Source organism: Lates calcarifer, linkage group LG20 (assembly GCF_001640805.2).
Source record: "Lates calcarifer isolate ASB-BC8 linkage group LG20, TLL_Latcal_v3, whole genome shotgun sequence".
NCBI classification, from domain to species: Eukaryota; Metazoa; Chordata; class Actinopteri; family Centropomidae; genus Lates; species Lates calcarifer.
The window spans coordinates 7,848,252-7,860,271 of NC_066852.1; the positions used below are offsets into that span (position 1 = coordinate 7,848,252).

At 38.4% G+C, this 12,020-nt stretch overlaps 2 protein-coding genes across 4 annotated transcripts; both read left to right on the plus strand.

Moving 5' to 3' along the window:
- The first annotated feature begins 3,027 nt into the window (after positions 1-3,027).
- On the plus strand, positions 3,028-8,716 carry nherf4b (NHERF family PDZ scaffold protein 4b). Of its 3 annotated transcripts, XM_018692579.2 has the most exons (12): positions 3,163-3,242; positions 4,421-4,554; positions 4,766-4,793; positions 5,357-5,421; positions 5,514-5,725; positions 5,824-6,028; positions 6,147-6,283; positions 6,399-6,603; positions 6,696-6,892; positions 7,337-7,546; positions 7,680-7,895; positions 7,993-8,716. In XM_018692579.2, exons 4-12 carry the CDS (start codon positions 5,400-5,402, stop codon positions 8,026-8,028), a joined length of 1,440 nt encoding a protein of 479 aa, XP_018548095.1. In that variant the 5' UTR covers positions 3,163-3,242; positions 4,421-4,554; positions 4,766-4,793; positions 5,357-5,399; the 3' UTR covers positions 8,029-8,716. The 3 variants fall into 3 exon arrangements, with proteins under 3 accessions (XP_018548094.1, XP_018548093.1, XP_018548095.1); XM_018692578.2 differs by lacking the exon at positions 4,421-4,554 and having other exon boundaries at positions 3,028-3,242; positions 7,996-8,716; XM_018692577.2 differs by lacking the exon at positions 4,421-4,554 and having other exon boundaries at positions 3,036-3,242.
- An 875-nt stretch (positions 8,717-9,591) lies between these two features.
- atp5l (ATP synthase, H+ transporting, mitochondrial F0 complex, subunit g) lies at positions 9,592-11,898 on the plus strand. The gene is made up of 3 exons (XM_018691383.2): positions 9,592-9,760; positions 10,170-10,330; positions 11,696-11,898. The coding sequence occupies exons 1-3, from the start codon at positions 9,709-9,711 to the stop codon at positions 11,792-11,794; spliced, it is 312 nt and encodes a 103-aa protein (XP_018546899.1). The 5' UTR covers positions 9,592-9,708; the 3' UTR covers positions 11,795-11,898.
- Positions 11,899-12,020: the final 122 nt, after the last annotated feature.

Here is a 12,020-nt window from a genome sequence, read left to right on the forward strand (position 1 = left end):
ATATATGAAGATATATATAGCATAAACAAGTGTGGAGTGTAGCACCAGTTTTAATTGCTAATGGAGAATCATCATATGTCATATCATTATTTCTTAACAGGACTTCCTCAGACCAGCTGCTATCCCAAATGAAAAATGCCCATGCACATCCAAATAATTTCATTGCAGATCCATTAACAGACATCAAATCAAGTTGGTTTCCTAAACAAAAAGTTTGGATATTGGGCCAGAAATTGTGTTGAAATTCCCCACTATGTTGTTGTTGCTACATTTGTTATTTTTTGTGGTGCCATAATGCATTGTCTCAAGAGCATCAGTCCAAGAACATCACAGTCCTACCAGACAACATCTGGACTGTGACTCATCCAGCAGGAACTGTTGGCCAAAGCTGCTTAAAAAAACAGAAAAGAAAAAGCAGGACAAAAAAAAAAAACAGACTGAGACATTTCTCAATCAGATGTTATGGGGAAGTGCAGGGGTAGAGTGCATAATACAAAAACGGTCAAAAAAGAATTGACACATCATAAACATGTTTTGATAAGATAACACAGCTACTTGTCACCTGGACATACACCTTAACCAAGCCAACTATGCAATTTGTTTACTGATCTATATTTTCAGAGGCAGAGTGTGTAGTGGTCCTGAATGGACCATTCACGCTGCTGTTGCCATGGCTTCACAGCCTGAAGAAACCCAAGACACAGACACTCACAGAGAAGCCATGTGTGTCATGATGAGAGTGGTCCTTGGACTCTCTGCAAGGATGCCACACAGGCCCGCTGAGTCTGATATCAGCCTCAGGCTCCATGCAAAACCAAGGGCAGCGCTGGTAGTTCTACATCCTTTGCCCTTGTCTCTCCTTATAGACTCTCCAACATGATGTCCCTATCTCTCTTTACTATAGCTCATCCCCTGCAGCTCAGTGGAGAGTTTAGTGAAGTCCACAGAAGAGCAGCCATGCTTTAACTTAAGATATGTGTAGCAAATGGGATGAAGCTTACAAAAAGGTAACTGTCTACTTTACAGATTTTTGACCGCTAGTGCACTCCAGTGCTTTGGCAAGGATTTAGGCACAGATGGGAGCTCTGTGTCTCCCTGTTGCTGGGAGGATCCCATCAGGGATGACTGAGAGGGGCTGACACTTGGATCCGGAACCAGGACTGAAAAGTCCCATAGAAGCCTCTTCTACTCTCTCTCTCTCTCTCTTTCTCTGTCTATCAGTCTCTCTGCTCCACTTTGAGAAGGAAGAGGTCGGGAGAATGCCATTACACAAACACATAATCCTTCTGTTATTTCTCTTTCTGTCAAGTCATCTAGCAGGTTCAAGTTCTTTCAGCCCACTTCATTGTCACATTAGGATGGTAATGGCCACAACTTGCTAAAACTTCACAGTGTGTTGTCTGTTAGTTAAACTGTTACTCATCCTGATGCTGAATGAAATGCAAGATATAAAATCATGCTCTGACAAATCATCCTGAGTCATCATATTTTCATTTCATTTTTACAAATACTCTTCAGTGTCATGCAGCAGATTGTAGCCTAACCTTTGAACACCAGCTGAGGTGAAGTTACTAATTGACTGTGTGTGGGCCTTTGCTCCTTCAAACATGAGGAAGAATAGTTTGTCAGTGGTTGCACATACTAATCCAATCAAATGATTTCAGTCCATCAGAGTCAAAACATCTTTAGATATATGATCAAATAACAACAAATACAATTTTCCTCAGCACTTGTACTGGTAATTTCATGTCATTTCAATAAAAATGGTGAGAGTGCTTTTGGTGCAGAAATTTGTTATGTGGATGTTGTTGCCATCTAGTGGACTGAGGCTTTGGCATTGCTTCACCTAGATACAGTTTAGCTAAAGTGAATTGAGTCTGTTGAAAGTCTTTGCTGCAAAGATGGGTTCAAGCCTGCCTTAATGCAATGATCACAGATTTATGTTACTGAAAGAGTTACTGGATTCTGTAATCATGCCTCCTCTCCATAATGGAAGGAGAATAGAACAGAGTATCCTCATCCCTCAGAGTGAAAATGTGTTATAAAAGCAATCTCTTCACTGCCAAATTGTACAGAGGGAATGCTTGCTATGACTAAAACCTCTTTCAGTACTGGCATGTGAGTATTGTGAGCCCATCTTTGATGAGCTTTACACAAAGCAAGCATGTTTAACACCTGAAAGCAGCAGTTTATTCACACTAGCACAGTGCCATATTTTTGACAGAAGAGCATCCTGAACATGCTGCAATGCCACATGCTTCTAATACCATGTTCTTGCAGTGGATGACATTTGGTAGTCTTCCAGTCTTCCAGTCTTCCAGTTTGTAGTTCTGTGCCTTTATGACCAAATCATTAACCATTAACCTTTTGCTGCCTAAATCTAACCATAGATTGACCCACATACATGCACACACAGTCATCCAGTGCTGGGTGAATAACTGACTGGGAGGAAACCTATCAAATAAACCATAAAGGCTGCATTTACTAGTAATAGTTATCACCTCTCAACATAAATGCTTCTTGTTCAAACAGACACACATATATTCTTACTGCTTAAGTTCATGGGGGGGACACAAGTAGGTGAGAAGTCATGCCATGAACATATATGTGTTGGAAGGTAGAGAAATGACAAAAAAATGTTGTATAGATTTCTGGAAACTTGCTGGTAAAATAGATAGATAGATATGAATAATGAATAATGTTTTGATTCATTCTTTCTTCACCTGTCTTTCCAGTTCTTTGTCATGCTCACTTTATTAATCAGCACTTTTCATTCTACTGCAACAGCAGCTGAACTGTAAATCACTACCCTGATGTTTACTGTTAGAATACTGGTCTGCTTGTGCAACTTTGTCACCAAGCTTTGGCCTTGACACTAACAATCACTTTTGGATGTGATTCTCTTGGGAACAGGCACAGATACAGTGTACAAACATGCACAGATAGTTGTAACCTTTCCAGAATAACTAGATGAAAGTCATTTATTGAGACACAACAGCAGGGAATGAGCTCGTTATGTTTTTTTGCATACAATACAAAGCGACACCGACATTACACAGAGATATGTGTGCTCAAAAATTCACACACAGATTAAACATTAAGCTTGGTGTTCCCCTCGTGGGGAGGAGTCTCTCAGTGGTCAGAATAAATGTTTGGACATACGGGACTCCCATTCTTACATCTCCCTCTGCAGTTGAGTGCTGACCTGATGGGAAAGAGACACAACATGACATCAAGTACAGGTACTGGATTCAAACCTTTTGTCTCATTCATGTTGGTCAGCATATTTGATTATATCTCTATATATTTAGATATATTTAACATACTTTAAACTAATGAAGTATAGACTTTAAACCAAACACTTTTATTCTGTGCCTTCTCATGTTGAACAAATTCGGCTTAATCAAATGGATGCTGCTCCCAATTGTTTTGTTGTTTTTTTTTTTTGTTTTGTTTTTTTAAATGTAAATTGTGATCATCAAATACACAGTTGAGCATCAGCGGTTTGTCTTTGTGTGTCTCTGGAGGACCACTACGTTCTAGAACATTGCAAAGAAGGTTTATGGTGGGGAAAAGCAAACAGTGATCCATTAGCTGCACCGAAGTGCCGGTGGTATAAGCTATTCAGGAGAGGAGGCTGCTTGGCCACGTAGATGTGATGTGAGAGATGGATTTCATGTAGGAACACGGTTACTAAGTGTGTTGCTGACCATTTTACATATTCTGAGGGTTGCATTTTTATAACAGTTTGTTTTTATTTCACACTGTGTCATTGAAGCAAGGACTCACTGAATGTTACTGATATGATGAACCACGCAGATAAGCAGTGTTACAAGCTGAAGACATTTTCATACCTCTTAATGGCCACAGTGGGTACACAGATTAACCATGAGTAGATAATATATTCATTTTATTTTATTTTTATTCAACCATTATTTCTATAGATTAGGTGAGCTTAGAGTACATAGTCTTTTATGGCAAAGCCCTGTTAACAATTTTGTGGAACAAAACAAACAAAATAACAAGGACAGGCAGAATAAATAAATAAACAAAGTACAAGCTCAGAGAAAGGTGACATTGCTCACTACTCCCATGGGACCACTGCACTAACAGCAAAGGCAGGTTTTCCTGGATTAGTTCTGGTTCATGGCTGCTGCAGCAGCCTGCTCCAGGTGTGGGTCAAGTGTGGCCTGCCTGAGGTCCCGGGGCAGCAAGGATGAGATTTCTGATGACAACTTACTAACTTGATAAATAAACACTAGTGGTTATTATGGTTGTTATTATTATAACTCAGTGTATCTAATTAAATGCAGCAGTGAGTGTTATGATTATTACCAGTGATGAACCTGAGACCAGTGTGGTCACATTTTCATTAGACATTTTAAGGTTTTTAATGTTCTTTCAATCCCTCCCCTTTTAGAGAGGCCAAAGACTAACGATAATCACTCACAGTCAAACCCTGTTTTATGGTGCCTGATAGTCACAGTCAGCAGATATATCATCCAAGCCTCAAACACCGCTTCACACTTTAACCACGCAGAAGTTCACAGAGCTGTAAGTTTGAATGAATAAACCTTTAATGTGATTTGAAGCTAATGATTATGTATGTTTGTTTGTCATTTGATCTGGGTTATGTGATATCAGTGCAGACTAAAAACTGTAGTCGAAAGAGTATCACGTTATGATCGATATGGTAAATATGTATTGAAATGTGTAGATATGGAACTATGCTGCTAAAGTCATTCACTTCATTTTTGTTTTCAAGGTTTGGTGGAAGTCATAGGGTTGACAGAGTAAGTCTGATTTTCATCTAATTATTTGCACCAATGTTAAAACATTTTAAAAGACTTATTATTTCAATGTCTCTTTGAAAGTCAAATATGAACATTTTACTCAACTTCTGATAAAAAATTATGTTAAGATGATCAGGCACAGCACAGAACAGAGTCAGACATTTAGTCTAAAAAAAAGAAAGAAAAGGGATTCGTGTCTCTCTAAACCATTATCAGATCAATGTTGAGTACAAGAATTTGAAAATTGTATTTGACTTGACTTGGCATTTTGACTTTTGGAGTATAATAATCTTTAAGACTTTGGGCCTGAGATAAGACCCACTGCACACAGATAATTGTTGTTGTTATTATCATGATAATGATGGGATTGTGCAACTAATATGCACTAAACAATGTAATGTAGCTGTAACTGATGCAATTGATCGAGTAATTTATTTCTAATTTTACCTTTTATTACAGAATAATTTATCTGCTTGAACTTTAAGTTTAAATTTAGAAGGTCATAAACCAAAATAGTCAGTAGTAACTTAAGGGTTAAAGGGCTTCCATCTCCTCTTTTGCAGGAAATTTACATTTAATCCTAAAGAGGGAATAGACAACCCAGTCATGGTCATCACAGACGACGCAGGTATCCTGTATAAATGACTTACTATTCTGTGTGTGAGAACACATGAGGATGAACTCTTCTCTGTATAATACTTTTCTGTCTTTCCTGCTCAGACTCTGTGCCAACACCCAGCCCACGTCTGTGTGTTCTTAAACGAGAGGAAGGGGAGTCGTATGGCTTTCATCTGCGAGTGGAGAGGGGGCGCCAGGGTCACATAATCAGAAATGTGGTGTTAGGGGGAGTGGCAGGGTGCAGTGGCCTTCAAGATGGAGACAGGCTTCTGGAAGTCAACAGCTGCTATGTTGATGATATTCCTCACCCTGAGGTAAGATAAGTATCTGATATTATTAAAAGGACAGACACCTCTTTGGGAAACTCATGGGATCTTAGTGCATCTATTGTTTTTCCCTTTTTATGATGAAGGTGGCCAGGAAGATAAAGCTAAGTGGAAACCAGTTATGTTTATTAGTGCTGGATGGGGAAGCGTATGAGCTGGCTGTGTCACAAGGCGAAGACCTAAGAGGTCTGGCCAGAGCACACAAGGACAAGGGCTGTAAACCCCCCAGACTCTGCCACATCACCAGGGATCCTGTCTCAGGTCTAGGCATCAACTTCACACCTGTGGAAGGTAACGCTTTTTCTGGTAATCACAGCAAATCCAAGGTTCAAGATCAGATGTCTCATGAACCTTAAGTTGAAGTCTGTACAGTGTCATTGAGAATATTCCTCCCATTTCTTCTCTGTAGGAGAGAAAGGTCACTTCTCTGTGAGCCTGGTGACAGGTGGTGCAGCTGAAAAGGCAGGAGTGTGTAAGGGAGATCGCCTGGTGTGGATGAACGGAGCAACAGTGTCTGACCTCACACACTCTGCACTCAGCAGGATGGTACATAGTCAAACTGTTTTTATAATAATTTTGTAATTTTTTAAAATCTTAATTAAAAAATAAAAAGGAGTTGGAGTTTAAAATAATAATACTTTTAAATAATGCTTTGCTGTAGATGAAAAAATGTGGCAACCACATCACCATCCTAGTGATTGACCGTGAGAGTGAGAAGAACTACATGCGACAGAGGATGCCTATCCTACCCACCATGGCTGTTCCACATAAGCTGCCTTACAGGGCCAGAAAACTCCACCTAGTCTCTGGGCCTGATGGCTACGGCTTTCTCCTTCGGCTGGAGAAGGCGCCATCAGGACGTACATGTAAGAGGACAATAAGAACACAAAAGTTAAAAACAAGAATTCTAAGCGTTTAAGTCTTTTTAGATAAATTTCTGTATATTTCTGAACAATAGTTCATATCCTGCGTGAGATGGACAGAGGCAGTCCAGCAGAAAGGGCAGGTATGCGTGATGGAGAGCTGCTGCTAGAGATCAATGGAGAGTCAGTGGAGACACTGAAGCACGAAGAGATTGTGGACAGAGTGAGACAGAGTGGACAACAAGTTTCCCTCACCACCATCACTTCCCAGGGGCTGGAGTTTTACACCCAGGTGGGCATCAGTGTCTTTTCCAAAACTGTTTTCCCAGATGACAACACTGAGCCCTTATGTCCTAATCAACCAATAAACCCCATCTCTGTAGACAGGCACTGTGCAGCCTGTGCAGACAACTGAGACAACTCAGAATGGCCATTACTAGAATCAAGGATTCAAGGAAGATAAAACTCAGACAATTACACAAAATGACCAACAGTCAATAAAAAGTATGAATACCACAGCAGATGTCCATATTATTCCCTGTCCAGATACTTATTTGTGAATGTCAGCAGGCCATTAACGCATAGCACTCACCATAACTTTGTCTGAGCTAATTAAAAAATTATTTTGCATTCATATCATTGAGCAAAGACTGAAATTGGAAGTCATATCTAAATATGAAGTCATATCATGATTCTTCAGATAACAATGTTTCTTTTCTTTATTTTGTTTCTGCAGTTGGGACTATCACCTCTTCTCTTCTGTGAGGATGATGCAGCTGAGAAAGAAAAGGAGGGCAGTGTGCCAGCCTCTGAAGCAGAGAAGTCAACACATAAAGAAATTGATGGCTTGGGCAAGCCCAGACTTTGTTCTCTCCGAAAAGGCCCTCTAGGGTTTGGATTTAATCTGGGTTGTGTCCCACAGTGTCCTGGGACCTTCATCAGCCAGGTGGGTGATGAAATATTATACTGGTCTTAGTCAACATTATATTGTTACTGATAACAAAGAACAAGAAGGTTGCAGTCCAGGTTATTGTATTTTTGGTCAAATGTTGTGGTAGATTGAATTTTCTCTCCTGTAGGTGGCTTTTGGAGGCTCTGGGCAGAGTGCAGGGCTACTTGTGGGTGATGTGGTGATTGAAGTCAATGGACAAAATGTGGAGGAGAAATATTTGGAAGATGTGATTATGCTTGTGAAGGAAGGAGGACACTTTCTTTCATTATCAGTCATGGATAAGACCAGCTATACCAAGATGAAACAGGCTATCACACCAACCAGAGATATCTCTGACAGTGAGGTAAAAAAGATTTTATATACTACATAATCTGTTAACACAGTTTTTACTTTAACAATGACCACTATTGTTACCATATAATTTTGTATTTGTATCTCAGCAGGAGGAAGAAGACTATGAAATATCATCTTTGTGAGCAACAAAGATGAATAATTCTGAAGACATTCTCCCATACCACATCTACTGAGGAGACTTTAACTGAGCTGAACAAGAAAAACTAATATTATTATCATATTAGCTAAGATTGCCTCAATCTAATCCCAGGGTTTCATGAAGGAATCCAAAGATGAAACAGATAAAATAAGATAAATGAAACTGTAACAGTGTCAATTGTACAAACCACAAAGAAATTTTGTGATGTGTATTTATGTATGATACAGAAATACCTTTTAGTTCAATATTATATAGCACATCTAAAGATATTGAATGTTTAGTCTTAGCCAATATCTGCCACATGTGATCTCAATCAGATAAATTACAGAATAAATAAAATGCTCCACAATTTAAAAGACCACAATCTCCATAAAATAAATCTCTTATTGCACTGAGATTAATGGAAACCAGTGGTTGCATGTAAGCAGAGAAAATTTCTAAAAATTAAAAAAAAAAAAAAAAAAAAAAAAAAAAAAATTACTATGCTTTAGAAAATGAACAGCAATAATGTAACATGTGGATGATAAGTGGGCAAAAACACTGGTATTGTCCTTTACTATGTAAAAGAAAATCTTTGTTAATTGTACTGTTGTGAGTTGTAGTGGAAGGTTACGTGAGTGTTTAACATATTAATATAAATAAATAAAAAATAAATAAAATGTTTATTCAAATACTGTAGTGATGAAAAAAAATTCTTGTTTTTAATTTTAATTTTTAATTTTATTTAGAATCTTACCTATGCTTCTATCATATTTATCATCCTTTTGCCATGTTAAACTCTCCACAATGACACAGCCTAATAAATAAAAATAAAACACATAAAGGCGCTGTGTGAAAAATGTGTGAAAGCATGACATGATAGAAGTTTTTAGACAATAATAAAAATGATGCATGTATGATGTATGTTACCAGCTGAAAATTTTCATGCAACTGATCTGACTAAATCTATTCTAAGTTTAATAGACCAGGACCATCATTTTAGGCTCTTGGCTGAGATCTGACGCTGATGATCGTGACGTGCACCTCCTCCAACTTAATTACTTACATAATTAGTCTGCTAGTTGTTAGTTTTATTCATTCCCAGTTATGTGTCTGGAAAAGTGTGGTTGACCCACAACAGGACTAAATCTTCTCAGTGAAAAGTCAACGTTTACACCGAAACATATTTTACTATAAAATGTCCCCATTCATACACTCACTAAGAGGCACTTTATCTCTCCATTTATCTAATTAATGACCCTATCAATTATCTGTAGTCTATCTAATGATACAACCAACCAACAGGGAATCATGCAGTTATGGTCTGGTTAACCCACTACACCCCCTGGTGACCATGTAGCAAAAATACTTGTGCCGTGAAAATCTAATCAGCTACCAATTGTTATTATTATGTAACTGAACTGCAATCAAATTATACTGGAATTCTGGAAACGCCGAAATGCTGTGCGACATGTAAACATGACTTTTTTTTTTTTTTTTTAACGTGAACCGTAACTGAACAAGAAGGTCTTCCCGTGTGGTAGCGTGGCCATAGGAGTGTAGCACGCTGTTTCTGTTCAGGCAGTTGTATGGTCAGCTGTACACGCGGGTCCTTCTACTGGAGGTGACATTCAGTCGGCTAGCAGGAGCAGGGGGAGCAATTAGCATCCACAAACACATCAACATGGCACAGGCAGTGCAAAAACTGGTCGGTAAAGTACCTACGCTGATTGGCGGTAAGTCCATCTGTTGTGTAATTTTTATATACTATAATGTATCCAATAATGGGCAGCTGAGTCGTAGATAATGTAATCTTCATTGACAAGACGTAGCGAGGTTGCAATAACGCTGTCAGTTGCACCGTGACCCAGCCATCAGATGAATGAATGTATTGTTAGCTAATGCTATCAGGAGTTGAAAATACTTCATCGACAGTTCGTGTTATTTTTCTCTAACGTTATCTGAATGCTGGCACGGGTGATTTGTTTTGTTTAAACTCACTTAACTTTAGCCAAATAGCTAAGTAGCTAATGCTAACAGTTAGCACGTACGGAGCTCTGCTGCAGCTCAAAGCTAACTTTAGCTGCAGTAAAGCAGAATGACATCAGAGGCTTGCAGTAATCACTGTATTTTCTTCTCCCCTAGCCGCTGTCACCTACTCCAAACCTCGGCTAGCAACCTTCTGGCACTATGCCCGTGTTGAACTTGTTCCCCCATCCCCTGCTGAGATCCCCAAGGCTATCGAGGGGGCATCAAACCTCATCAAGGGTTTCCAGACAGGACGTCTCGGTCAAACCACAGTGAAGGTACGCGTGTTATTGTCACAGACATTGTTGTGTATATATATAATTATGTACCATGAGTGATTGAAAGTATATTTCCGTTTAAAAACGGCAATGACCTGACACATTATTGTAATCCCAAATACAAGCATCTAAATGTTTAGTTTGTGTACCAGTACCGTTTACTGGTTTTATTGATGTGCCACATACTAATTTTAGGCCTGGTTCTCAGGAGACTTTGTGTGGGTTATGTCTAGAAAATTTCAGGTTTGCAGTGCATGTTTATAAGAGGTTTTAGATTTGTTGACAGAACGCTGAGTTGCAGTATTTGTAGGGTACATTGAAAGGACAGACACTGTCACCACCAGGGTTTGACATACCCAAACTGTTTTTAATTGTAAACACCCATCTTAAAGTTGTAGCGAAAGTTCATATAGACACAAACCATTTTCTCATTCCAAGTATAGTCTACCGGTGCAGATAATTTTAGCTTTATTTGCCAAAGTTGTGTGATATCCAGTTCTGCCAGCACAATGCAGTGTCGATGAGCAGAGTTTCTGTTGTGCTTGCCACAATGAAAAATAACATTGTATTACTGAATTGTATTTGGTAAAAGGTTTCCAGAAAGAATGTCCTGTTCGCTCAGAGACCTCACCAAGAACTGTTTTCTTTTTTAAATTGATTTTAAAAATGGTGTCTAATGAAAAAAAATGGATAGGGATGGAGGCCAAAATCATAGCAGTACAGCTCACAAAACCTGGGCAGATCAATTTAAATGATCTGCACTGAGAGAGAGTGTATACTGGCTCTTCTTGAAGGATTTTAAAGAATTTTAACATACTTTTTTTTCTCTTTACTTTGAATGATCATACTTATTAAGTAATAAAACATAAGTGGGTGCACACAGTGTACCATAATGTATGATGGGTTTAAAGGTTTTGTATAGTAGTAAATAAGGAGATGTTTTGTAATTAGAAACATGCATTGATCACATATCAACAATAGTTTGATTTGATTGTTTATTATTTAAATTTCAGGTCAATACAAGAGCACACATTAACCCATAATTAACACAAATAAAGAGTCACGCTGTGTAAATCAAGCTGTTCTAAAATTCCAATTGACCAAAACATTAGGGGCTAAATGATAAATTTGTAAATCTAAAGTAATTGTTGAATGATTGCAATGCCAGAAATGCCAATAAAAACAATGAGGTGTATTCATCAGTGTTATTCTCTTTTCATTGTTGTACTAAATAAAAAAGATGATTAAGTCTATAAGGGAAAACCATGACAGTAATATTGTCATCAGTGGCTAATACTGTAGTTTGCTTGATACCTTTCTCCAGAAGCAAATCAAATTATGTTTTTTTTTTTTTTTTTTTCACAGGATGCTCTAAGGAATGGGCTGGTGGCCACCGAAGTCTTGATGTGGTTCTACATTGGAGAATGCATTGGCAAAGGAGGCATTATTGGCTATGATGTCTGAATCTTGGACTGTCATGCTTTTTTTTTCTCTTGAGCGTTATATGCTCAACTTCCTGCAAGAATCCTGGGAACTAATAAACAAATATCTATTGTTAAAGAAACTTACAGTATTGTTGTGTTTGGTTATATGCTACCTGCAGGTTTATTACAGACTTTCATTTTCATATAACATGCAGGTATTTGACACATGGCAGTTTACAGCTTAAAGAAACAGGCATAATAAAAGT